The sequence below is a fragment of the Talpa occidentalis genome, unplaced genomic scaffold (assembly GCF_014898055.3).
Source record: "Talpa occidentalis isolate TD23 unplaced genomic scaffold, MPIMG_talOcc4v2.1 talOcc4.4, whole genome shotgun sequence".
Lineage (NCBI taxonomy): Eukaryota > Metazoa > Chordata > Mammalia > Eulipotyphla > Talpidae > Talpa > Talpa occidentalis.
This window is the reverse complement of record NW_023604295.1, coordinates 41,932,181-41,960,180: the sequence shown is the minus strand read 5'-3', so window position 1 is coordinate 41,960,180 and position 28,000 is coordinate 41,932,181. Positions and strand designations below refer to the sequence as shown.

The 28,000-nt window shown below is 38.4% G+C and overlaps 2 protein-coding genes across 5 annotated transcripts in view; one reads left to right on the top strand and one right to left on the bottom strand.

Moving 5' to 3' along the window:
* Positions 1-187: 187 nt before the first annotated feature.
* Positions 188-24,744, top strand: IQCG (IQ motif containing G). 3 transcript variants are annotated; one of them, XM_054700495.1, is made up of 12 exons: positions 188-264; positions 2,158-2,232; positions 3,413-3,479; positions 4,372-4,621; positions 7,623-7,855; positions 10,444-10,572; positions 13,238-13,319; positions 15,439-15,600; positions 16,837-16,911; positions 18,594-18,725; positions 20,752-20,853; positions 24,173-24,743. In XM_054700495.1, the coding sequence occupies exons 3-12, from the start codon at positions 3,472-3,474 to the stop codon at positions 24,311-24,313; spliced, it is 1,314 nt and encodes a 437-aa protein (XP_054556470.1). In that variant the 5' UTR covers positions 188-264; positions 2,158-2,232; positions 3,413-3,471; the 3' UTR covers positions 24,314-24,743. The 3 variants fall into 3 exon arrangements, with proteins under 3 accessions (XP_054556470.1, XP_037381290.1, XP_054556471.1); XM_037525393.2 differs by lacking the exon at positions 2,158-2,232; XM_054700496.1 differs by lacking the exons at positions 2,158-2,232; positions 16,837-16,911 and having other exon boundaries at positions 24,173-24,744.
* Positions 24,581-28,000, bottom strand: part of LRCH3 (leucine rich repeats and calponin homology domain containing 3) — a 95,687-nt gene continuing 92,267 nt past the window's right edge. The window contains exon 21 of one of the 2 annotated variants that reach the window (XM_037525388.2): positions 24,581-27,987. In XM_037525388.2, coding sequence (XP_037381285.1) covers positions 27,862-27,987 — 126 coding nt within the window. In that variant the 3' untranslated portion in view covers positions 24,581-27,861. The remainder of the gene's footprint in view (positions 27,988-28,000) is intronic. The other variant, XM_037525390.2, reaches the window with a different exon arrangement.

Below are 28,000 nucleotides of genomic sequence, written 5' to 3'. Positions count from 1 at the left end.
ACAAACAAGCCTCATAAATTTACCGCTGACTGAAATAAGAACACTCAGGAGCACCCTCGTAATTCACACCATGAATGTTTTCGTGTTTGTAAGCTGCAGTACGTATTCTTTTGGAACAGAGTTAGGCAGAGTGGTAGACAGCTAAAGCAGAAAGGGTCCTTCAATGTTGTACGTTGCCCTAGAAACACTTCCGCTTGCTTCCTGCATGCTGCGGTGCAGTAGGTGGTGCAGTGAAGCCAGACCCGAAGGCTATCCACTGCCTCGGTAACCCTGATTTGATTTGCCAACATGCGGCGGGGGCGCGGGAGGGGTTGTCTTTCCCTCTTTCTACACAAGATTAGGGCGAAAAGAGACGTTCGGGCTCTAGATTGAAAGACAAAGGCTGAGAGCAGGAAAGCAGGGGGTGTTCGTCCTTCATTTTTTTCCTTATATCTTTCTTCCTTCTATTCCCTTTATCTCTTTCAACAAATTACTTCAGTTTCTGCACCCATCGTTCGTTTTGACCCCTAGGGCGAGGAAGACTGCCCTAGAAAAATCTTACTGGTTTCGTTTTGCTTGGGGGAAGGGGTAACTGGTTCAGCTGCCAAACTCTGGTGGCTCCTGGCACAGCTGCCACCAGTAGTAAATAAATACTCGTAGACGAAAATGAAATAGATTCGTGGACGTCAGAGGTTTGCATTTCCTGATAATTGCACATTTATTCGATTTGCCCTATGGATTCGTTCATGTATTCAACAAGTAGTATATTGAATGACTACCATTTACCAAGCTTTGTTCAGGCCACTGAAGTAAACAAAACAACAGAAATCTCTATCCTCATGGAACTAACATCCTAGTAGGGGAAGCAGGACATAAGTATGTAAAATATATGACACATTAGAAGGTGATGGGAGATAAATTTTCTCTATTGAGAAAAGTTAAGGGGACTTTTACTCTGGGATGGGAAGTCATTTTGACGGTTCTGTAAGAGGAGTGAACCGATCCATTTTCACAGGGTCACCTACTTGAGACTGAAGGAAAGCAAGGACACCAGCAGGGAGATCAGTTAGGAAGTTATTGTAATCATCCTGATGAGAAATTATTGTGGGTAGACAGCCGTGATTGAGACCAGGATTTCGGAATATATTTTAAATATAATGCTGACTTGATTCACTGATGAATGAGGAATGCAAGAGAACAAAAATTCCAAAGTTTTGTGAAATCTGTATCTCAGTTAAAATCAAATCCTCTCTTAAATATATCAGTATACTTTTGGGACCTTATAGCCCACTACTGCAGCCAATCTTCTCCCAGAAATGTAATAGAATCCTCACTATGAAGTGTATTAAAAATCCCACTACTAGGATTCCAAATGTAAGTACTCCTGGGAGGAATAATGCTGTGAATTTCATTCCTTTATTCATTAATTTATTAATTTTACAAATACTTATTATTGAGTGCAGCAGATACAATAATGTAGGATACAATAATGAACTTCATTGTTGTGGTTCCTGCGCTCAGAATTCAGAAAGAACTAGCATGTTGGGGGATATGGATATAAGAGTAAATTGATAGGATTAGTGATGGGGGAATGTCAAAGTAAAAGAGAAAGCAGGAATGACTCCTGGGTTTCTAAAGTTGAGGAATAAAAAGCCAGAATGGCATGAAAGCACTAGATTCTGCATAAGCACAACCTTGTTTTACCTTGTGAGGCACATTTACTTATGCTCCAAGCCTCAAAAAGCAATGCAAATACAAAATATCCTTGACACCTTGCTACTACTTCCTCTTAAGACTGCCCTTGCACCAGAAAACTTGAAATAGAGGACCTCTCTGGCAGGGCAGGCATTAAAGACAGCGCTATCAAGCTATTGCCAGCTACTGCAGCTCGAGTTCCATCCCCTGCCTGCCAAGCAGCAACCCACACGGAGTAGCAGACCTCTCCTGCCTCAGCAGTGTATTTCAGTCAATCTGACTGTTCTGCTCCCCACTCTGTCTGGTGAATCCTGTCACCCCCGCACCCTGCACCTTTGGCTTATACCCCAGTTCTTGTATGCATAAATAAATAAATAAATAAATATCAAAGAAAAAAGAAAGTAAATTGAGAATACCCTTTCTGTCAGTTTACATAAAGTTTCTTGAATTTTTAATATAAAATTGTTGTTGCATCATTCTCAGGACCACTTTGCTGTGGGGAAAAAAAAATCACAAAAAACATCCATGCTGGAAACTTACCATTCACTATAAATTCAGGTAAAGAAAAACTCTCCATGGTATGTTCTCATCCTGAGATTTATGTCAGCCTAAAGGTCTTTGGTTTACTGAGGAGACATAACATCTTGACAGCAATTAGTAATATCCTGATTTTCATGATAATAAGTTTTGCTATAGTTTCTTTTTTAAAAATAGGTATTTATTTATTTATGTACACAAGAACCGGGGTACAGGCCAGAGGTGTGGGGGTTGAGAGGATTCACCAGAGACAGAGGAAACAGAACAGGCTGATTGACTGAAATACACTGCTGAGGGGAGCAGCTGGGGAGACAGGAGAGGTCTGCTGCGCCATGTAGGTTAGTTCCCTGGCCAGGGACTGAACTCGTGCTGGCAGTGGCTGTGGATAGCTTCATAGTGCTGAGACTATGTGCCACCAGGGAGGCCCTGTTTTCTTTTTTTTTTTAACATATACTAGAAATGGTTTATTAACAGTAGCAAGTCATTCCCATAAGATCAGGTGGTAGACCCCCATATCATCCCTGGCCCAGCATCAAATTCGGCGCAGCCTCAGAACCTGTCAGGCCTGACTCCAATAGCATGTGCATGTCACCCTTGCCTACCATGTCCTTCACTTTGTGGATTTTGGAGCAGCTGGTATCAGCCACAGAATCCATGCACACCTGTTTGCATTGTCTCTGAGCTGGTCCTGCCCACCACTTGGCATCTCTAGCCAGCGTGATGGGCTGCGCTAGACTTGTGCTCATGATGGTGGCTTGTGGTGGTGGGGCGGAGAATTTTCTAAGTTCAATTCCAATTGTTTTCTAAGCCCAGGTGCAATATTTCTATTTTCTGGCAGATCAGGGGAAAGGATTGATCATATTTGATATTTTAGTAATGACAATCACAGAAACATAAATATATATTACCATTCAAAAATCAGAATACAATTTTTTTAAAAAAGCCATATTGGACGTTTATTAACCTTAAGAAAAGGTTTGAAGGTTGCATTTATCTGCCAACAGTTAAGCTTAGGACAACTGAACAGACCTGCGCCATATTATGTCTGTGGTTCTTTCATCTCTAGAACTATTCTGCTCAGCAAAAAGAGAAGATAAAACACAACTAGTCATTCTTACATACTCTTAATGAAAGGGCATAAAAATAACTTAAATGTCATTCAACGCTCCCTCTAATGTCAGTGTTTTTCTTCCCATTTTAGGTTGTTATATTTTTGTGAGATTATAAATGTACCAAGGAGGTTACCAAAATTAAAGAAGAATGGAAGAGTATGTTCAAAATTCCAATTTATATCATTTATTGATATGTATTCTTTTTTGCATTCTATTTATATAAAATTCATATATTAAATTTATTTTATATATGTATAATATAAGGCATTGCTTTATGCTACATATCTGTGTATTATTTATATGTTGCTTGGAAACAAATGATTCTAAAGCTTGGTAACAAATATAAACATTGTTTCACATAGCTTCTATGGCTGAGGAATTTGGGAATAGTTTAGCTGGTGGATGGTTCTAGCTTGGGGTCTCTGACAAGGTTAAGTTGGCCAGGGTTATAGTTAACCTCATTTCTTCCAATATATTGATATTGTTCAAAAACCACCCTCTGGCAACTTCATGCTAGATCTTGAGAAGAGGCCACAGTTCCTCACTCTCATGGACCCTTCCACAGGGCAGTTTAAGTTATGCTTATGAGAAGGCAACTAGCTACCCATAGACGAAAAATACCAGAGTAAGAGAAGCTGCATTGTTTTTCATCACCCATGATATCCATTTGGTTACATAAGTTAGTCCTGTTTGGTATCGGGGAAACTACAAAAGGCATAAATATGAGAAAATGAGGATCATATGGATCCTTAGAAACTGGCCATCACACTTTTGGTAAGCTTCTAAAGCTGTTGCTAATTTGCTAGAAAAGAGTTAATTTTGGCTGAAGTTCAAATTGATGGAACTAAGCCAAATAGCATAGGTCACATAACATTATTAAACAGTAAGTTGCTTACCTTTAATTGGTCAAAATGGTCCTGGGCTGTATTTAGCAGAATCATGAAAATTCCTACTTTTATTCTTCAACCAGTATATGATGATATGGACTGTGCAGGAGCCAGTCTATATGCTGCCGGTATTTGTGATTTTTTTCTTTATTCTTTTTTAGAGATGGGCTTGAAGACTCAACTCCTCCTCTAAATGCTTTGCATTCTGAAATAACAGTATCAGTGACAGGTGAACCACCCTCTGCAGTAGAGGAAAAAACAGAAATAGAAGTCACTCCAGAAATCATAGAACAACTCTCCCTTCCGGATGTGCTGAGGATCTCTGCAGTCCTGGAGGACACCACCGTCCAGCTCTCTATTCTAAACTATATCATGCCAGTTCAGTATGAAGGAAGACAAAGCTCCAGCAAGGTATATACACTCACCAATACTTATATTTTGCTTTCCTTTTACTTCTCCATCATTTATACTCCTTATGCCTTTAACTTTAACCTGGGAAATAGCACTTTTATCTCAGATGAAGGGCTACACTAATTATCTGAGATAAGTATTCTGAATTGATGGTGTAAAACAGCCATTACTCAAGTACATTACCCTTCATAATATCCTTTTTTTTTTTTTAATAGAGGCATGTTTTATTTATTTATTTGTTTTTGTTTGTTTGTTTGGTTGTTTGTTTGTTTTGTTTATACAAGCACTGGGTACAGTCAGAAGCACGGGAGGGTGAGAGAATTCACCAGAGCCAGAGCAGGGAGCAGAGCAGGCAGAAGGATCCAAGTACACTGCTGAGGGGAGCAGCGGGCAGCAGGAGAGGTCTGCGCGCCATGTGGGACCCTCCTCTGGTGGCCGGGGAGCAGCCGGGGATTGAACCGGCGCCGCAGAGGCCGCGGGCAGCTTCGCAACCCAGCGCTCTACCGCTGCACCACCGGGGAGGCCCCCATAATATCCTTTTCTTCCAATATATTGATATTGTTCAAAAAGATCTATAGTTAGAGGTAATATATTCTTTATATACATACAACTCTGAGGAAATCAGACACATTACTGAGTTGTCTCATCTATGTCATATTTCTTAGTTACTAAAAACAACTAGGGAGAAGAAATTCACTGGACCCTCTTAAAATAACTTTAATCTAACATGACTGTTGTCATTGCTGGATATATTGCAACCTACCTTTCTGAATATCCAGTCTTTATATTTTTAGTGATGTTATGGATTCCTCCTCAAAGCACCACTGAGTTATCTAAAAAGTCAGCTTTGTAGTGAGCAAAATTTTATAAGTTTTTTTAAAGATTTATCTGTGTATGTATACAAGAACTGGGGTATAAGCCAGAGGTGTGGGGGGTGAGAGGATTCACCAGAGACAGAGTGGGGAACAGAACAGGCAGACTGACTGAAATACACTGCAGGAGGGGGCAGCAGATGAGTCAGGCGAGGTCTGCTGCACCATGTGGGTAGCTTCCTAGTTGGGGATTGAACTCGTGCTGCAATGCCTGCGGATAGCTTCACAGTGCTGTGCTTAACCCCATGCACCACCAGGGAGGCCCAAATTTTATAATTTTTTTAAAGATTTATTTATTTATGCATATAAGAGCTGGGGTACAGGCCAGAGATGCGGGGGGTGAGAGGATTCACCAGAGACAGTGGGGAACAGAACAGGTAGATTGACCAAAGCACAATGCTAAGGGGAGTAGCAGGTGAGACAGGAGAGGTCTGCTGCTCCATGTGGGTTGCTCCCTGGCTGGCCAGGGATTGAACCAGTGCTGCAGAGGCTGTAGATTGCTTCATAGTGCTGTGCTTAACCCCTTGCGCCATCAGGGAGGCCCCCAAATTTTATACATTTTTATAAATTCTTAGTCAAGCGAATTTTTATGATTTAGCATGTAGATATAAAGTAGAAACAATTTATAAATAGAAATAAAGATTTCCTAAGTAATAAAATATATTACATAATATGTAAAGAATATATTCTTATTTCTGATTTTAGAACAAATGAAAATTGATAACATAGATAAAAGATTTTATTTTTTCAATACTTAACAGAAGTCTATATTGTGATTAGAGATTTAAATTTTGCTTTCATTGTCCCTTACAATTTTTAAAGTATAATAATAATAATAGCTATTATTTGGAGTCATTTGGCTTTGCACTTTACTTGTGTGCTATAGCAATTCATTTCAATTTCTTGGTCATAATTTTATCATTTGTAAATTCTGTTGGAGTTTTAACGATATTATACTAACATTGGTAATCATAACAGTTCTGTAGACTATTCTAAATGCTTTAGTATATTCATTTATTTAATCCTCATATTAACTATATGAGGGTAGGTACTATTGTTATCCTGTTTTTTATTAATGGGAAAATGGAAGTATAGAGAGGTTAAGTAATTGCTTAAAGTCAATATGTTTTAGTAAGAGATAGAGTCAGGATTCAAACATGGAAATGTGGTTTCAGTGTACATATGCGCAATCATTATGTTATGGGGCCTCTCAATAACTCAAACTGTTAGTCACAGATTAAATAGAAGTCATTAATTTACATATGTGCTGTTCCTATTGTTATTCCTACCCTTTATATTTAAGCTCTGAAAAATTTATTTTGGTTTTTCCTCACAGGACCCTGAAAAATCTTCAAAATCTCACACCACTAAATATACTATCAACTTCTGCTTTTTTTTCTTATTTTTTCAACTTCTGCTTTTTGATATGACTCTCCTTTCTTTTTTCATATTTAAGATTCATTTGTTCAATGAACATTTCAGTCTCTGTTATATTCTAGGTATTTTTCTAAGCAATGGGACTAAAAAGGTGACCATATTTATTTAATATCCTATCTCGTTCTAAAAAGAATTTGTGGTGATCCAAGATCCCTAAGATACTGTCCCTTCCCTCATAGAATTTACAATCTAATGGAGCGAGTTATACAAATAATTACAATATGATAAATGTCTGCTAATGGAGATACTTCACAAAGAACTTTACCTTTCATAGACTTACCATTTACCAGGAGTTACAGTTGGGTTTTGACAGAGAGCAAAAAAGTTGTCTAAAGTCAGGACAACAAGAAACTGGCAGGACGTATAGTGTGGGGTAGCTGAAGAAAAGAGTCATTTCCATGTGGTATAAAGTATAAATGGGAGAATATGAAGTTGAAAATGTAAGCAGAGGTCCTCATATAGCATTGTTTCTTTACTCTTAGAAGTCTGGATAATTTAGTAAAGATTTTCTTTATTTTCATTTTGGACTAATACCCATGAATAACTACCACCAAACCCTTTTTTTGGTTTGTTTTTATTTAACATTGAATGTTGAGATTAAAAATGACCTGCTTAAACTTTGATACATATTAGAATATATTATGTTAATAAACTTGTAGTTTCTTACATAAAGCATCATTTATTGTTTTTAGAAGAAAAACAAAGAAATGGATTTAGAAGGAAAAAACTTACAGAAAGTTTCACTGGTCTCAAAAACAAAATTACCTGGTCCATCCATATCTAAAGAAGAATCCCAATTGTCAGCAATCAGAAATGGAAGCCTATTTGCAAAGGAGTTTAACAAAATGCAAGATCTTGTCTTCCAAAAACCTGTAAGGCAGACCATAATGTCTGTGGAGACAATGAAGAAAATTCAGATTGATAGGTAATGAAGAACATATTTGGAAATGTAATAATGTATTTACAGGTGGATGAAGAATGTGTGCAAGAGTGGCTAACTGCTCCCTTTTCTCATTGATTGGTGGTTATATGCAAAGTCATTGCTGGTAATAGGATTATAGTTGAAGATGTTTTGTGGCTGTGTGGTACAATTGAGAAGCATGGTGACTATATGATCTTAGGCAAGTATTGAGTCTTTTGTTTCCAATTTTTAAGATTGAGAATAATGATAGCACCCTCAATATCAGTGCAAGCATTAGAAATAATACTTCAGTCAGGTGTTTGATACAAACCTGTACCAGCTCTTGTATGAATAAATAAATCTTTAAAAAAATTTTAAACGGCCTCCTTGGTGGTGCAAGGGGTTAAGACGCAACCTATGAAACTAACCACAGCCACTGCAGCATGAGTTCGATCCCCTGCTGGCCAGGGAGCTACCCACATGGCATAGCAGACCTCTCCTGACTCGCCCGCTGCTCCCCTCAGCAGTGTATTTCAGTCAATCCACCTGTTCTGTTCCCCACTCTGTCTCTGGTGAATCCTCTCACCCCCCACACATCTGGCCTGTACCCCAGTTCTTGTATGCATAAATAAATAAATCTTAAAAAAATTTAAATACTAAAAAAATAAAATTATGAACTATTTCAAAATTGTATAAAAATAAAATAAAATAATATAGAAAATAGAAATAATGCATGTCCAAATATGAAATTACCAAATCTTAGCATTTTGCCACAATTGCTTTAGGGCTTTTTATTTTTTTTTTAAATAAAATACTTCAGATACAATGGAAACTTCTGATCCAAATCTCCACTCCACTCTTCCAGTGAAGATGAACTCTCTCTGAATTTGGTACATATTGCATATTGTAATTTTTTTTTACTAGATGTATATATGTTGTATTAAAATAAATGCATATAGTTTTAAAATGTTGTATGTATAATATACTGCACATTCAATGTTTGTTATAGTCCTTAGTACATAAATGTTTTCAAGTTAAAGAACTTCTCTTTTATTTCTAGTTTGCAAGGAGTTTTTGTTGTCTGTTTTTATTTATTTTTCTTAAAGATATATTTTATTTATGCATACAAGAACTGGGGTGTAGGCCAGAGGTGCTGGGGGTGTGTGTGTGAGAGAGAATTCACTAGAGACAGAATGGGGAGCATAAGAGGTGGAGCTACTGAAATACACTGCAGGAGAGCAGGGGTGAGACAGAAGAGGTCTGCTGAACCTGGTGGGTTAGCTCCCTGGCTGGAGATGGAATTCATGCTGCAGTGGCTGGCAATATCTTGATAGCACTGAGACTTTAATCTCTGCGCAACTAGGGAGGCCCTATTGTTTGTTTTTCAGTGGTGAGTGAATATTGAATTTTTCCAAATGCTTTTTTTTAAAAAAGATTTATTTATTTATTTATTTATTCATACAAAAGCTGGGGTGTAGGCCAGAGATGGGGGGGTGGCAATGTGAGGATCCACCAGAGACAGAGTGGGGAGCAGAACAAGCAGATTGACTGAAATACACTGCTGAGGGGAGCAGTGGGCTAGACAGGAGAGGCTGAGGAGAAAGAACAGGTCTGCTGTGCCATTTGGGGTAGCTACCTGGCTGGGGATAGAACTTGGGGTTGGAACTCGTGCTGCAGTGGCTGCTGATAGCTTGATAGTGCTGAGATTAATGCCTTGCGCCACGAGGGAGGCCCCAAATACTTTTTTGCATCTATTGTGATTGCCATATGATTTTTTTCCTTTTTACTTTATTAAATGTGTATTTGCCTTTATTTGTGTATTAAAATTCTATTAATAGGGGCCACCCTGGTGGTGCAAGGGGTTAAGCACTGCACTGTGAAGCAATCAGAAGCCTCTGTAGCACAAGTTCAATCCCTGGCCCGACAGGGAGATTCCGGCGTGGTGCAGCAGACCTCTCCTGTTTCGCCCACTGCTCCCCTCAGCACTGTGTATCAGTCAGTCTGCTTGTTCTGCTCCCCACTCTGTCTCTGGTGGATCCTCTCACCTCCCCCCCACATCTCTGGCCTGTACCCCAGCTCTTATATACATAAATAAATAAATCTTTAAAAAAATAAATAAAATTCTATTAATAGATTATTCTTTTTTTTTTTAATAGAGGCATGTTTTATTTATTTATTTGTTTGGTTGTTTGTTTGTTTTGTTTATACATGCACTGGGTACAGTCAGAAGCGCGGGAGGGCGAGAGAATTCACCAGAGCCAGAGCGGGGAGCAGAGCAGGCAGAAGGACCGAAGTACACTGCTGAGGGGAGCAGTGGGCAGCAGGAGAGGTCTGCGCGCCATGTGGGACCCTCCTCCAGTGGCCAGGGAGCAGCCGGGAATCGAACCAGCGCCGCAGAGGCCGCGGGCAGCTTCACAACCCAGCGCTCAACCGCTGCGCCACCAGGGAGGCCCTAGATTATTCTTTAATACTGAATTGCTCTTGCATTCCAGGGGCAATTCTAACTTAGTTATGATAGTCCTTCCAGGTCTTAACTTCTGTGACTTCCTTAGGTCTTGCTGAACTTAAAAACATATATCTTACTAACTTCTTTTTTTTGTTTCTCCTTACAGGGAATTTTTCAGTGAAGTGATTATAGATACTATGGAAGAGTTGCAAGATACAGGCACTTTCACCAATCTCCTGAATGCTTTGAATGAAGAAAGGGAGAAAAAAATGCATTTCTATGATATCATTGCCAGGTCAGAGTAATATTAAGTTTATTTTGTTGTATTACCAGAAGTCTTTGATTTATAATAAATCAAATTTATGTCTACCAAGGAAGAACTACATGTCAGAAACAGGGGTTCTATACCTCTTCTGCTGGGACAATAACTCAGATTTATGGACCTCAGTTATCTGTTTTAAACTATATCAAGAATAATCTTCCTGTTCTAATCTTTCTCAATACTGAGTTCACTGATTAATATCCTGAGATAATAACAAGTGATAATAAAAGGCATGTCCAAAGATTTTTATGCTTTAAGAAATTCAACACAGGGGGCCTCCCTGGTGGCACAAGGGGTTAAGCACAGCACTGTGAAGCTATCCACAGCCCCTGCAGCATGAGTTTGACCCCCTGCAGGCCAGAGAGATATCCACATGGTACAGCAGACATCTCCTCAGCAGTGTATTTCATTTAGTCTGCCTGTTCTATTCCCCACTCTGTCTCTGGTGAATCCTCTCACCCCCTGCATCTCTGGCCTATACCTCAGCTCTTGTATGCATAAATAAAATAAATCTTTAAAAAAAAAAAAAAGAAATTCAACACAATAAAAATGCTTTGAGACCAAGATAAAATTCACTCTTTTTTTTAAAAACATAGGCATACTTTTTTTTTTAAAGATTTTGTTTATTTATACAAGCACTGGGTACAGGAGAGAATTCACTAGAGCCAGAGGCAGAGCAGGCAGAGGGACCAGGGAGCAGCCGGGAATTGAACCGGCGCTGCAGAGGCTGTAGGCAGCTTCGCAACCCAGCGCTCAACCGCTGCGCCACCGGCGAGGCCCCAAGATAAAATTCTCTTTATGTAGAACTTGAGTCGTCAGAATAAGTAATTATCTTGTCTGCGTATTTTTTTTTTTTGGTTTTTCCTTGACATTTTCTCTTCCTTTGCACTTTAATATTGATAATAAATTATATGCTAGTGTTATTACAAAGATTAGATAAATTCATGTAAAGTACTTAAAGTACTGGCACATTGTAAGTGTCTCATAACAATAATAACTGCTATTCTGTGAACATTGCTGGTGGGATATGAATGGGCACAACTTTTTGAAAAGTCATTTACAAAAATAAAATATATATACCTAATTTTAACTTTATAATATTCACTATCAAATATGTATAATTCTATAATGCATTTAAACATTCCCTGAGTTTGAATATTTACATTGTTTGCAATTTTTGCTACAGCAAATAGTGCATCAGTGTTTATCTTTTTATGTAAATACACATTAACAAATGTCTGAATCTGTTATTCTACAACAGAGTAATTCTATTATTATTCTAATAATCTGCTATTATTCTATTCTATTTATAGAATTACAGAATGGAAGAGAGAGTCTATAGTTTACTGGATGATATGAAACTATTAAAAGTACTGTTTATCTAGTTGTAATGATATGTGGGAAATAATTATGTCACAATTTTAAGTAGAAAAAGAACAATTTTAAGTAGAAAAAGTATACTATAGCTATGTAATAAAACTAGCATGGGTATATGTGTAGGCAATATGAACTGAAGGAAATAATACCAATGTGTTGACAACATGGGTGTTTTTTCAAAAAGTCTTTTAACTTTTTAGTATTTTCTAAAATTTCGCTTTGTAGTTCTCTCCACCATATCACTCTGGCATGTATCACCACAGTCCCTTGTGCTCTTTCCTCCCCTTTTTAACCCTTCTCCCTCTCCCTCCCCTTCCCTTGCTGTATGCCTCAGATATGGTCAGCTTGCAAGTATCTTTTTTCCTGACTTTTTGTGTGGTTTCTCTATATTCTGCATATAAGTGAAACCATCTGATATTTATCTTTTTTCTTCTTACTCTTTTTTTTTTTTAAAGATTTATTTATTTATGCAAACAAGAGCTGGGGTACAGGCCAGAGGTGTGGGGGGTGAGAGGATTCACCAGAGACAGAGTGGGGAACAGAACAGGCAGACTGACCAAAGTGCACTGCTGAGGGGAGCGGCGGGCGAGCCCGTAGAGGTCTGCTGCGCCATGTGGGATGCTCACTGGATGGCCAGGGATAGAACTTGTGCTGCAGTGGCTGTGGATAGACCCATAGGCTGGGTCCTAACCCCTTGTGCCACCAGGAGGGCCTTTGTTTTTCTTAACATAATCTCTTCCAGCTCCATCCATGTTTCAGCAGCAATTTTAGATACAATACTGATAAGCCAGAAAATCCTCCTCCAGTGTACTAAAACAAACCACAGTATTTTTTTTCTTAAAGATTTATTTATTTTTGCATTCAAGAGCTGGGATGTAGGCCAGAGGTGTGAGGGGCAAGAGGTGGGGGGGAAGAGGATTCACCAGAGAAAGAGTGGGGAGCAGAACAGGCAGATCTACTGAAATACACTGCTGAGGGGAGAGCAGGCGAGACAGAAGAGGTCTGCTGCACCATGTGGTTCAGCTACCTGGCTGGGGATCGAACTTGTGCTGCAGTGGCTGCTAATTGTTTCATAGTGCTGAGACTTAACCCTTGCGCCACCAAGGAGGCCCCACACTATTTTTTTTTAAGGGTTCCTGATACTGTGTTCCACTGGCTGGCACTATTAGCACCACCTTTTAATACCCAGGTAATTCCTGGCACAGAATTTTGAAGTTTGAGAAGTACTGCTTCAAACACAAAGTACTCTTATTTCTTTTAGGGAAGAAAATGGAAAAAAACAGATAAAATCTCTTCAAAAACAGCATCATAATGTCAAAAGAGAATGGCAAGTTGAAATACAGGTAAGAATTACCGAGGCAGTACCAAAAATTATTGATCTAGAATAGCTATAGAGAAGTCATCTTTCTTAAGCAAATAAAAGTTCTATCTGAAAAAGTGTTATTCCTCCTAAATGAAGAACTATAAGAAAGTGAAAATCAAAATCAACAAAAAACTATGAACCAGAGACACACTATGGGGGGTAGAGGGCGGGAGAGGAGGGATTGGGGTCAAAAGAAGGGGGTTGCAATTGTATGGGGAATATAAAAATAAAATTTATTATAAAAAAAAGTGTTATTCCTCCTGGGCTGCCTTTATTACTGGAAATATAGAGGGAATTGGTCTGAGATGTACAAGTTTGTCCAGATTAGAATTCTAGGAGATCCCTTTTCTCTGGATTCCATCTTATCCAACCTTACCCTTCACTCCTTCCCTACAGGCCTCCTTCAGGCAGTTTCTTGCATTTCAGGTTCCTACTATAGTTCTAGATTAGACATTAAGCACATTACAAATCTTGTTAGGTTTAATAATGTCAATTGTTTCAATGGTATTGTTTCAAGTACAAAATGGATTTAATGAGCTTTTGTGGTCATTAGGACCTAGCTTTATATCTAATTTATTTCTGTAGTGCATCTTTTTAGTCTTTTCCTTATAATCTATAAATGGGAAGTACATAATATATAGATTGTTTTGGCATTTACAATCTCAAGATTCTAGTTAAGTACGTGGTTTCTAAAAATCCTGAGAAGTAAGCAGTACTTAGAGATGCCTTTTAGTGACAAGGCTTTTTGTTGTTGCTATGGACTGAATATTTGTGGTCCCCCTACTCTCCACAAAGTAATATGTTGAAATCCTAATTCCCCTTCTGCCACTGTTCTTTATCTTCTGTCTATAATATATATTACATTTAATGCACACTTAGCACAGTTCATGACAAAAAATAACTGCATGTGTTTTTAAGAATTAACAAGAAAATAATTGTCATATACTTACCCAAATATTTATCAATAAATTTTCCGCTGGTGTAATTTTCTATCAGCCTAGAAAAATTCCTTTATTGTTTCTTGTTCATGTTTGTTGCAGAGAAGTCCTCTTAAGTTTTCTTTTGCCCTGAAATGTTTTTATTTTTGAAAGGTATTTTTACTGTGTTTAGAATTTTGGGTTCACAGATTTTGTTTTTCAGTGTTTTAAGGCTATCCACTATCTTCTGCCCTCATTATTTATTTTAAGAAGATATTGGCCATTCAAATTATTGTTCTGTATATAATGTGTTTGCATTTGGAATTTTATTTTTACCTTTCAGTTTTCAGTAGTTTGGCTTTTCTTTGCTTAGTGTGGTTTTCTTTATGCTTACACTGTTTGGGTCTTACTGGGGTTCTTAAATATGTAAATTTGTGTCTTTTATAAAACTTGTATATTTTCAGGCCATTATTCTTTTTTTAATAATTTTTTAAAATGTGGTAAAATACAGATAACATGAAATTTACCATCTTAAAAATTTTCAAGTGTATGGTTTCCTTTTAACTACATCACTCCCACTGGATGGTTCTGAGGGCAATGACTACTTAGGGCATGTCTTCTTAGATACCCACTATTTACCTACTATCCAGTTCAAGGCCTGGTACTGAATAAATATCTTTTAAATGAATATTGAGGTCTCAAAACTGTCAAGCACTTTGTAACTTGCAAGGAATTTTTTTGCACATATTCTTAATCCTTATAATCCACTTGCTGAACTTTCAAGCAGGATAGTTATCAAATTTTCTATTTTATAGAAGGTAAGACTTGGAGAGTTTAACTGAATTGGTGGGAAGTTCATACAGCTGATGGGGCTTGATCATTGAGACCAGTGCTTTCTACCAAAATGAGATAGTGATGGGAACTCTTGTGTGGATAGTAATGGGAAATTTGTGTTGGACTACCTAGATAGAGTGTTTGGGACAGAATCTCACAACTCTGATTCTTAGCACTACATATCTTTCACTTTCATTTATTCTATGTTAGTGGCTGAATTTTCCATAATGTGATAGTAAAATAGATCCAGTCTCTGTAATGAGGCAAAAATAGAAAAGATAAGCCACTGACAGCTGAATGGAGGTGGATTGTATTTTTAATTTAGGGACCCTGCCTTACCTTTTACAGAATCAGAATGAGTATATTGCTCACCTCAAGGATCAGTTACAAGAAATGAAAGCAAAAACCAACATGGAAAATTGCTACATGAAGATTAACACTGAGCTGCAGGTTTCCCAGACCCAGAAAAAATGTAACAAAACAGAAGAACAATTACTGGAGGAGGCTGAGGTAATCACTACTACTTGAGGAATGAACCAGATAGATTGTGTATAAACTGTCATTCCTGATAATGTTTCAGCTAACAGGAAGAGGGTGAGGGAGATTTTCCCTGATTTTTCCTTTCTCTTTCTCTTTTGAAGTTAAAAATAAAACCGAATGAGGACTTGAGTATTTGCAAGGAGAGATTCTGACAGGTTGTGGCCTAGATCTCCTGTTTCTCTTATAAGGATCTTGAAAATGGGTTGTACTTTTTCCCCAAGTTCCTTTTATCTTTAATCTTATTTTATGAAAACCTTCTGTCATTTCTCCTGGTAATTATAGGAAGAGGGTAAAATAAAATACTTAGGAACTGCAGGTTTTTGCTGCTGCTTTCCTCTCCCAACTGGTATCTTTTACCCATCCATTAAGAAATACAAAATCTAGGGGACTTCCTGGTGGTGCAAGGGTTAAGTGTCAGCACTGAGTTAGATCCTTACCAGGGAGGTGACTCACATGGTGCAGCAGACCTCTCCTGTCTCACCCGCTGCTCCCCTCAGCAGTGTATTTCAGTCAATCCACCTCTTCTGCTCCCCACTCTGTCCCTGGTATATCCTCTCATCACCCCTCTTCCACCCCCACACCTCTGGCCTGCATCCCAGCTCTTGTATGCATAAATAAATAAATCCTAAAAAAAAAGAAATACAAAATCTAAACAGTTGGACTCCATTCATACTTAAATTGGTAGAGATGAGAAGTCAAAGTGAAAAATATGAAGCGAAAGAAACAAGAGGCAGCCTTTTTCCTAGAGGAAGAAGGCTAAATGGCTGCAAGAACAGTGGATGAACATCAGTGTGCAAGAAGACTCCTTGCTGGGAGTCCCCAGCTGATTTGACAGCTTACTGTCAGGTGTGGTTTAGGACTATTACAACAAACTTTTAATGCTCTCCGGACTTTCCTTTTCTAAGCCTCAGAACCTTGTGCTCTTGAGACACTGTTCTCTCCTTGACTTGGCATCACTTTACAGGTATCATTATAGGCCCTTGCGTGTATCTAGCCCAATGCCAAACACTTGGCTTAGCAATGTTTGTGAACAAGACTTGGTTGGAGGGAACTGAATTGCTGCCCTGGAGCAATTATGTGGAATTCTTGGGATCCTAACTGTGAAGGAAGCCTGTGCTGCGGTCATGGCTGCCCCTCTAATTTTGAGAATCTCTCCTTTCCAACACTACGGAGAGGTCTTCTGATACTGGTTTATTGTTTTTATAGAAACTAAGGTTGAAAATTGAAGAAGAGAATCGGACTCATACAGAGATTGAAATGTTCCTTAAAAAGGAGCAGCAGGTGCGTCACCAGAATTCTTTTGTCTTGATGCTTTTGTTCCACTTACAAAATGCCAAGGACTGTAAAAAAATTTTTTTAAGGAAAGAAAAATTAACCGTAATTCTACTAGTCTAATGAATGAGGTGTTGACCATGTTGTCTGTCCAAGTTATTCATCTGAATATTTATAAAGCTGTAATTTGAGTATAGGTAAAATTTTATCTTCTGTTTTCATGGTTTAGCATTATATAAGAAACTGTTTTCTTCATATACTTCTCCGTAGTCATAATTTTTAAATAAAATTTACTGAATTTTTAAATCATAAAAATAATATTCTCAGTTGAGTGTAGATTTTTTTAAATTGCTAATTATATTTTCTCTCTTTTTGGGGTTGGCTTTATTCTTATTAATTTATTAGGAACACATAAACGGTAAATGGATGGGCACCACTAACGTGGCTACCTTAGGGAGAAATTATGTTCTTTCTTATCTCATATTCCTAATTCCTGTTCATTAGCAGGTTTAAAATGGACCTGAACCCCAGATATACATAATAGTGACTCTAACTTAAACAGATAATACCTCTTTCTTTTCAAATTACATCTTTCTAAAAATGCCATGTTTCTTCAACTTTTAAAAACTTTTTTGTGTTAATACACTCTTCATTAAATAAAGTACTTGTATAACACTTTGATTCTTAGAAGATATGTAGTTTTATGCCTCAGTTTACTTTGCATACTTAGGTTAATTCCAAAATTTCATATTTGTAAGTAATGTAGTAATGAAAACTTTGCCAAAATAACCATTTTTCTTCATTGCAACTATTTACTAAAAGTAAATCTCAAGTGTGAGATGATGATGTCAGAGAGAATAGTATTTTGTGACTCTGCACAAATATTGCTAACACTTTCCGATTTGTACCGCCATCCACCATGCATGAAGGCAATAACTTTGTTAATCCTTCACAGCACTCGTCATTGTAGATTTTTTTTTTTATAGAGGCATGTTTTATTTAGTTATTTGTTTGTTTGTTTGTTTTTGGTTTATACATGCACTGGGTACAGTCAGAAGTGTGGGAGGGTGAGAGAATTCACCAGAGCCAGAGCAGAGAGCAGAGCAGGCAGAAGGACCGAAGTACACTGCTGAGGGGAGCAGCGGGCGGCAGGAGAGGTCTGCGCGCCATGTGGGACCCTCCTTCGGTGGCCGGGGAGCAGCTGGGGATTGAACTGGCGCCGCAGAGGCCGCGGGCAGCTTCGCAACCCAGCGCTCAACCACTGCGCCACCGGGGAGGCCCATCATTGTAGATATTTTTAAAAATTCTGATAATTTAATGAGTTTTTGCTTTCCATTTTTTGCTTACTAATAGGAGTGACCATTTTCCATGTGTGTATTTACTAATTTTTTTCCTTATATGAATTACATGACTGAAATGGTTTTAGTTAGTATACGGTTTGATGAATATTTATGCATATATACCCCTGTAGCCACTGACCAGAAAAAGCTATAGGGAACAGTTGCAGTATTCCAGAAGACTCCCCCAGTCACCACTACCAATCAATAAATCAACCCTCCCCCAATAAGATTCTGACTTCTATTATTATAGAAAAGTTTTGCTTGTTTTTGAACCTTATATATAAATGATTTCATACAGTAGATATTGTTTTATGTCTGGTGGAAAGATATTTTAATGTTCTTTCCAAATAGAAACTTGAAGAGAAGTTAGAGTTCTGGATGGAGAAATTTGATAAGGATACAGAAATGAAACAGAATGAACTAAATGCTCTCAAAACTGCTAAGGCTATTGACTTATCACACCTTCAAGACCTTGCAAAGATGGTAAGGAAGAAGAGTCTCAGCCATATAAGGTTGAGAACTGAGGAGTGGGTAGTAGCTAAGCTACAATAACTGAGTAATGCTATTTTTCGTCACAGTGTGGAGCTGTGCTTGTAAATCAATGGGGCCCTTTTCTTTTTTCTCTTTTTTTTTTAATAAATTTTATTTTTTATTCCCCATACAATTGCAACCCCCTTATTTTGACCCCAATATCCCAATATGGGGCCCTTTTAAAATGATGATGATGACAATATTAGATGATAGAGAAAATAGCAACAGCTAACACTTTTATATTATAGTGCTTACTTTGTTGTAGATACTTATATAGTATTTCACAAGAATCTCTTGAGATATATACTATTATTATTTACACTCTATGAGTTCTGAAAACACTTTGTGTTTTCTGAAAAAATCTGATTGATTTCATTATTGAGTAAATGACATGCAAATGTGAGAATCACTATACTACAGAAACTGGTTCATTGAATAAGTATACAACTTCTCAATTTCTTTTTTTTTTTTTTTTTTTAAAGATTTATTTATTTATTTATACAAGCACTGGGTACAGTCAGAAGCGTGGGAGGGTGAGAGAATTCACCAGAGCCAGAGCAGGGAGTAGAGCAGGCAGAAGGACCGAAGTACACTGCTGAGGGGAGCAGCGGGCGGCAGGAGAGGTCTGCACGCCATGTGGGACCCTCCTCCAGTGGCCGGGAGCAGTCAGGGATTGAACCGGCGCTGCAGAGGCTGCGGGCAGCTTCTCAATCCAGCGCTCAACCGCTGCACCACTGGGGAGGCCCAACTTCTCAATTTCTTTTTTAAAAAGATGGATATTGGGCCTCCCTGGTGGTGCAGGGGTTAATTATCAGCACTATGAAACAATCAGCAGCCACTGCAGCACAAGTTAGATCCCTGGCCAGGGAGCTAACCCACCAGGCTCAGCAGACCTCTCCTGTCTGCCCCACTGCTCCCCTCAGCAGTGTATTTCAGTTGATTTGCCTGTTCTGCTCCCCACTCTGTCTCTAGTGAATCAACATTCCCCTACCCCCACCTTCCACCACACCTCTGGCCTACACCCTAGTTCCCATAGGCATAAATAAATCTTTATTTATTTATTTTTTTTATGTATTTTTATTTATTTATGATTTTTATTTACTTGTTTGTTTTGTTTATACATGCACTGGGTACAGTAAGAAGCGCGGGAGGGTGAGAGAATTCACCAGAGCCAGAGCGGGGAGCAGAGCAGGCAGAAGGACCGAAGTACACTGCTGAGGGGAGCAGTGGGCGGCAGGAGAGGTCTGCGCGCCATGTGGGACCCTCCTCTGGTGGCCGGGGAGCAACCGGGGATCGAACCGGCGCCACAGAGGCCGTGGGCAGCTTCGCAACCCAGTGCTCAACCGCTGCGCCACCGGGGAGGCCCTAAATAAATCTTTATTTTTAAAATAAATTTTTAAAGATTTATTTGTTTATGCATACAAGAGCTGGGGTATAGGCCAGAGGTATGGGGGGGTGAGAGATTCATCAGAGGCAGAGTGGGGAGCAGAACAGGCAGTTCTACTGGAATACACTGCTCAGGGGAGCAGCAGGGGAGGCAGGAGAGGTCTGCTGTGCCATATGGATCACCTCCCTGGCCAGGGATTGAACTCGTGCTGCAGTAGCTGTGGATTGCTTCATAGTGCTGACGCTTAACCCCTTGTGCCACCAGGGAGGCCCCCAATAAATAAATCTTTAAAAAAATTAAAAAGATGGCTATTACTTGTATATATATTCTGTCAGTTTAAAAAATTCCATTATTTATTTCAAATTACATTAGTATTTAATTTTTATGAATGATTTCAAAGAAAATTTGAGTCATTCAAACTGAAAAAAGTTGGGGAACAATTATAAAATTAATATGTACATTTTACAATATAGGAATCTAGTAAGTTTTTTTCTTTGGTTTATTTTAAAATTTTATATTAAAAGTTCAGTGCTGGCTGGGTTAAAACATAGTCAAGAGAGTACTGTAACAAATGATTGCCTACTTTTGCAGATAAGGGAGTATGAACAGGTCATCATTGAAGATCGCATTGAAAAGGAGAAGCTCAGGAAGAAGATAGATCAGGATGAGTTGGAATTAAAGAGCATCATAAAGGTAGAAAGTCTTTTTTTTTAAGATTTATTTATTTATGCATAAAAGAACTGGGGTCAAGCCAGAGGTGTGGGGGGTGAGAGGATTCACCAGAGACAGAGCAGGGAACAGAACAGTAGGACTGACTGAAATACACTGCTGAGGGGAGCAGTGGGTGAGTCAGGAGAGGTCTGCTGCGCCATGTGGGTCGTTCCCTCGTGGGGATTGAACTCGTGCTGCAGTGGCTGCGAATAACTTCATAGGTTGCATCTTAACCCCTTGTGCCACCAGGGAGGCCTAAGGTGGAAAGTCTTAACTAGCATCACGGGGCTCCTTTAATGCCACAGCTGACTGGTACTGAGGATTGCTAAGTATCTCTTTTATTATCAAACACAGAACAGGAGATCTGTGAAGAAGCATGGTCTTTTGCTAATACTGGAAATTTGCCAGTATAGTCCATGGTATGGAAAGACAGTAAACAAAGAAAAATTCATGCCCCCAACTCTTAACATGGAGGGGAAAAGAGGTGGTCAGCAGTGGAAGCAAAACCAAGAACTTGTGCCCAGAGGTCAAATTTAATAAGCAAAGTAATTCTTGAAGGAATTCTTTTTAATATCCTACTACTTCTTAATTTTTTTTGAAGATTTATTTATTTATACAAGAACCAAGGTACAGGCCAAATGTGTGGGAGGGTGAGAGGATTCACCAGAGACAGAGTGGGGAACAGAACAGGCAGACTGATGAAATACACTGAGGAGAGCAGCGGGCGAGACAAGAGAGCTCTGCTGCGCCAAGTGGGTTTCTCCCCGGCCAGCGGGGATCGAACCTACCCACAAAGGCTGCACACAGCTTACAGTGCAGCATCAACTGCCTGCACCACCAGGGAGGCCCAATATCCTACTACTTCTTAAAATCCTTTTTATAAGTCAGTCCAGTTTATCTACTAGGTTCTGGTAAGAGTTGTTTTCAGAGGTGGAAGTTAATTTTCATGAATTAAGTATTGTTTTATATATATATACATATATGGATTTGTTTCTGGACTTTCAATTGTGTTACATTGATCCATGCATTTATTTTTATTCTAATATGATACTGTTTTAATTACTGGTGCTTTATAATACAAAGTCAGATAGTGTGATGCTTCCATTTCTGTCCTTTTTTCTCAGGATGACTTTTGCTATTCAAGGTTTTTTATGGTTCCATATAGACCTCAATTATTTTGTTCATTTTCTTTAAAGAATATTGTTGATATTTTGATGGGGATTGCATTAAATTTATACATTTCTTTCAGTAGAATAGTCATTGTGACTATTGATTCTCCTATTCCATAAGCCTGTAATGTCTATCCATCTCCTTATGTTATGATCAAAATCCCTTAATAATGGCTTGTTTTCATTGTGTAAGTCCTTGCCTCACCTCATTAATTCCTAGATATTTGATTCTTTTTGACACAATTGTGAATAGAATTGTATTATTTTTTTTTAAGATTTATTTATTTATGCATGCAATAACGGGTTTACAGTTCAGAGGTGTGTGTGGGGTGAGAGGATTCACCAGAGACAGAGTGGGGAACAGAACAGGCAGACTGACCGAAATACACTGCTGAGGGGAGCAGTGGGTGAGCCAGGGGAGCTCTGCTGTGCCATGTGGGTTGCTCCTTGGCCGGGGATTGAACTTGTGCTGCGGTGCCTGCGGTCAGCTTCATAGGTTGTGTTTTAACCCCTTGTGCCACCAGGTAGGTCCCTAGAATTGTATTCTTAATTTCTTTTTCTTCTTCAGTTTTTGTATATAAAAATGCAACAAATTTTTGTGTTGTTTTGTAACCTGCCACTTTGCTGTACTCATGTATTATTTCTAATTATTTTGGTAGAATCAGCAGGGTTTTCTGTATATAGTAATGACAGTTTTACTTTTTATTTTCCAACCTGGATTCCTTTTTTATTGTTGTTAGTTGAGGTAATGTTGGTTTACCTCAGTGTCTGTATTTTGAGAATATAGAACTCCCCCCACACCCTTCAAGTGTTATTACCATTGTGCAGCCACAACTAAAGCACAAATGGCCCACCACTTCAGTGCATGTGCTCCCTCCTCTTGCTCTCACTCTTCCTCTGGGATTCCTCATTTCCATAATCTGTTTCCTGGATTCTCTTTATTTCCTGTTATTAGTCTGATTGCTGTAGGCAGAACCTCTATACTAAATTTAATAGAAGTGGTGATAGTGGGCATCCTTGTCTTGTTCCTGATCTTAAAGGGAAAGCTTTCAATCTTTTAACATTAAGTTAAAATCATATGGTGAGGGCCTCCCCGGTGGCGCAGCGGTTGAGCGCTGGGTTGCGAAGCTGCCGGCGACCTCTGCAGCGCAGCGGTTCGATCCCCAGCTGCTCCCCGGCCACCGGAGGAGGGTCCCACATGGCGCGCAGACCTCTCCTGCCGCCCGCTGCTCCCCTCAGCAGTGTACTTCGGTCCTTCTGCCTGCTCTGCTCCCCGCTCTGGCTCTGGTGAATTCTCTCGCCCTCCCACGCTTCTGACTGTACCCAGTGCACGTATAAACAAAACAAACAAACAAACAAATAAATAAATAAAAAAAAAAAAAATAAAATCATATGGTGAGCCATATGATATGTGGACCATATATTATGTGGACCATATGATATGTGGACCATATATTATGGTCCTTATTATGTTGCAAAAGGTTGCTTTTGTTCCCATCTTTTTTAGTAGTTTTATCCTAAATATATGCTGGATCTTATGTTTTCTTTTCATCTATTGATATTATGATGGTTTTTATTTTTACTTTTGTTTGGTCTGATTATAAAGCAGCCCAGACTATATCTCAGAAGTTGTGTCTAAGATATTCAAGGGAGCAATCTACATTCTTTTTTGATAGAAAGAGATCCTTTAATCAATCATTGAAGATACTGTATACACCAGAAAGCCTATTGAAATCACCTAGATTATCTGCACATTTTAAACTGAGGGTTTACTTTTGCTAGGTGGTCTAGGTAACTAACATCTTTTTTGGATTAAATGGATATTAGACACAGGGAACTTGGATGATCATAAAGGGCAGCAGTACAAGGGAGGTTTCTGAGTAAAAAGGAAAGGTTTGGTTTAATCATATTCCTTTATTTTTACTTCTTGAGAACCTTATTCTAGAGTCCATGGCTCAAGCTCTGGGCCTACATAATAGGGGAACATTGCTCTGCAAATAGACGCTTGGTCAATTTCATGTCTCCAGACATTCTTCAGATAAGTTACTTTATCAAAAACCAATCCCCACCTGTATAAAGAATGCAGCATGTCAGACACACTAAGTTGTATTCACTTCTCCCTTCTCTTCTAGCTCCAGGCCTGGTGGCGAGGCACTATGGTACGGAGGGAAATTGGTGCTTTCAAATTGCCTAAGAAGGACAAAGAAAATGGCAAGGATTCAAAAGGTAAAGGCAAAGGCAAAGCCAAGGACAAGCGGAGAGGCAAGAAGTAGAGACCCAATTATCTTCTGTCTTTACCCCTGGCATTCTGGAGATGAGAAGAGAGTAAGAAACATATTTTATCAGCACAGATAACTAATCAGTGTTTCTTATTTGGACATTCCCAGGTGAGGCCTGGTTATTTCGCCTTGCCTGTTTTTCACGTCCTGAATTAGGATTATGCCACTGATTTAGGGCTTCTTCTTATTTTGGAAAATTTTGCTGGGGGAATATTACTAAGAGCCTTGTGAAGAATCCACGTGGTCTTTCTTTGGAAAGTTGTCCGTGGGCTTAGTTGCAGTGATAAAATAAAACTTCAGTAAATCCCGTTATGTCTCTGATTTTATTCATCTATAGTGAAAAATTCTTATGAGCAAAAGTGAAATCATCAAGGAGATATTACAAGATAACGTTTATAAAATGTCCAGCATAATTCTCACACAGTAAAATTTTAATAAAGGTTAGTTTCTGCTTGCTATTTAGATTTCTCATTGTAATGTTTTTACTGGGGAACGTGGTGGCAAGGAATACTTATTATAAGCTGCATTAGTGCTTTTTCTGGGAAACAGGAATTCCTTAAAAAAGTATATTTCTATCTCAGGGGTTTATTATGAGGACCTAGTTTCTACTGATGTTCTGTGAGGGAATTACATATCCTTTCAATTTGCCAGGAAACCCATGCTATGAGCATTTTCAAATCAGACTTTATTTCATGTTATTGAAGTGTTGGCTTTTATTTTAATGTCAATGTGTAAGGTGGCATACAGGCAATTTAAAATAACATACATGATATTGATATTTATACTTAGAACTTATGCATTATATTTACATACAAATATGAGACAATGCTTTACAAAATCTTTTACTAATTACATGTTTACAACAATTTTCTGAAAGATGAAATCTGCTGTTAAACATCTCACTGCAATATGTATGTAAAGAAAAAGGTTTCTAAATATCCACGTTTTCCTTCATTTCTATAACCATTTAAGTGCTTAGTCTTTAAAAGTTCATCACACTCACCAGCACACATCATTAGTTGCTGCTGGGCTGTAGCAAGTAAGAGAAAGACTTGTTGATTAGTTATAAGGCTGTATTTTTAAAAGGCTATTAAGAAAAGTGACACACCCCTAAGCCTTCTATTCTGTTGTAGCCAAATACTAAGTTCTCCTTTTATACCATGAGTTATTTCTAGACACATTTATTATTAAAGAAAATTGGTTTGGAGTGCTAAGCAGATATGAGTTTGAAAGAGGGGAAACCTGCTGATTTAAAGTATCAGTAGTTGGCAGGTGTCTGGTTGGTGGGGGGCACTTCAGCACTGGGAAAGTCACTGCTTCAGGAGGAAACTCATAAATGGTCAGGTGGAATTATTACAAAGTCACCTTCATCTTATCTTGGAATCTAACAAGTCTACATGTTAAACTGAAATTTTCTTTCCAGTTTTTTAAAAATATAGGTGCATACAAACACTGAATACAAAAATCCAACAAAAACACAATTTGTTTTTGCATCTCAACATAAAAAAATTCAATATACTGGTATTTCTCTTATATTACCAACCAAAACTATACACAATTTTTTCTAGCAATTCAAATATATATTTAAATTAGCTTGATAAGGACACAATAATAAAATTTCATGCTGTGTGTAAAATGTGAAATACATTGAAATTTTCATTTATTCCTACAGGAAAATGAATTGTAAATGTTGCACATGTGGCACTTTTAGGTCTTGTGGAATTATTCCTTGCATAATATGGCTAACAATCCTGTCCTTTGCTTAACTTCAAGTGAGACTCTAATTTGGAGATTATACTGTGGTTTGATGTTGATGAGAAGAAAAAATACCTATAGTTGAAAAATACACACAGCTAAATTCTAAACAAGTCATATGATGAGTGAGTTTGGAACTGTAAATCTAATGGGGTCTGGCTCTAAGCACTTAAAATACATTTATGTTCTCTGAGAATTTTGAAGGATTGGGCTTTGAGCTCTCATGTTTTATATTATATAAATTTCAATGTGGACAAAGTGGTAATGTTCTGATGAACTTATTAACCTGTGAGAACAAAGAGAAAACATTTTGATCAGCACCTCAACATCATTTTATCCAAAGTGAAATTTAGTTGCTGCATGTACATGATAGAACAGTATGCTCCTATGCATGCATGGGTAAAGAAAATCCAGAACAGTTAAGAGAAAAAAAATCTACATATTTCATTTTCTGTATTTACTTGGTTTACCATGGGCAGCAAATACCAAAATTTATCACTGAAAATTAAAATTTCAAAAGTAGGGGAAGAAAGACTCAAGTGTCTTAAAATGGAATAAAGGCTCCTGGGTCTGTGTTGCATGAGCCCTTGTGCCCTTTCACTTCAACCACAATTGAGTATATAAGGCACTAGTGGTGGAGCTGTATGAACTAGATGAAAAGACAACCAGCTATTTTTACGATGCCACAAGTGCTTTACACAGCAATGGAGATTGGCAGTTACCTGAAAAAGTGTAAGAAACTTTTTTTCTTTATTCTCCTTTATTTCTTTTGCTTCATTTTCATGTCTTCCATTACATTGTTGGGGAGCTGGAAGTGTGTCTGCCATGACTAGAAGGCATCTGCAGGTCTAGCTGTCTTGGGAGCAGCGTGGGGGCGGGAGGAATGGAGAGCTCAAAAGTCAAGGCAAAGATGCTGAGTAGCACAAGCCACCAGCCTAAAAATCTAGAAGCTTTATGTGGAGTGTTTGTGTAAAATGTTTAGGTAATAGCAGGATGATACAGAGAATTATCCTCTGCAAAAAGAAGAGGAAGTGGTGATGGACTAGAGTTGGGGAGGCCAAAAACACTGGCCTTAAACATAACAGTGACTGTTTCATTGATTAACCATGAAAACTCTAGGCCCTCTATATTATTTTTGTTTTGCCTTGTATATAACAGCTCATGTAGTCATAAGGAACTTTTGATTTTTAATGTGGCTGAAAAACAAAATGGGGTCATTACTCCCCCAAATCATACAATTATCAATCTTGAAACAGTAGTGTCTACTTCATGAAACACCTGTGTGTCTGTTACAAATGCAGATTCCCAGGTCTTGCCCTGGGCCTGTTGAATGAGAACCTGTATTTGAACAAATGCTCCGGGATTTTCTAATGAACAATCAAATTTAAAAACCAGTGGACTCTATAGAGTCTTGAAAACAGGAAAGATCATAGCATATCTGTAACTTTAAATGAGCTAAATATCTTGCTAAGAAGATATTCTTTCTCTTATGTGAAAAAAACCTACTCCTAGCAAAGCACAGCCAGCTTAGGCTTTGGTGTTGTGTTCTCAATGACAGAATGAAAGTTCATTTGCAAAAACCAACCGTGTCTTCATAAACAATTCAATGGAAATGGATATAATGTCCCCTAAAATGGAGAAATGAAGCAAAATATTCCTGTTAGGAATCATGGAAACAGTCCCTCTTAAGAACACATAAGAGCTTTGTTTAATCAGTGGTGGGCAGCAACAATCACATTGTCCTGTTCCTTGTTTTGGCCAGGCAACGCCCATGGTCCTGGGAGTCATCAAACAGCAGATAATTGGTGCTGCTGTTGCTTGGGTGGGGCAAGTTCCAGGAGGGCCTGGACCGTCACTGCAACCTGGCTCAAACCTTTCTCTTCTAAAATGTGGAGAGGCAAACATAATTGCTCCTGAAATGGACAA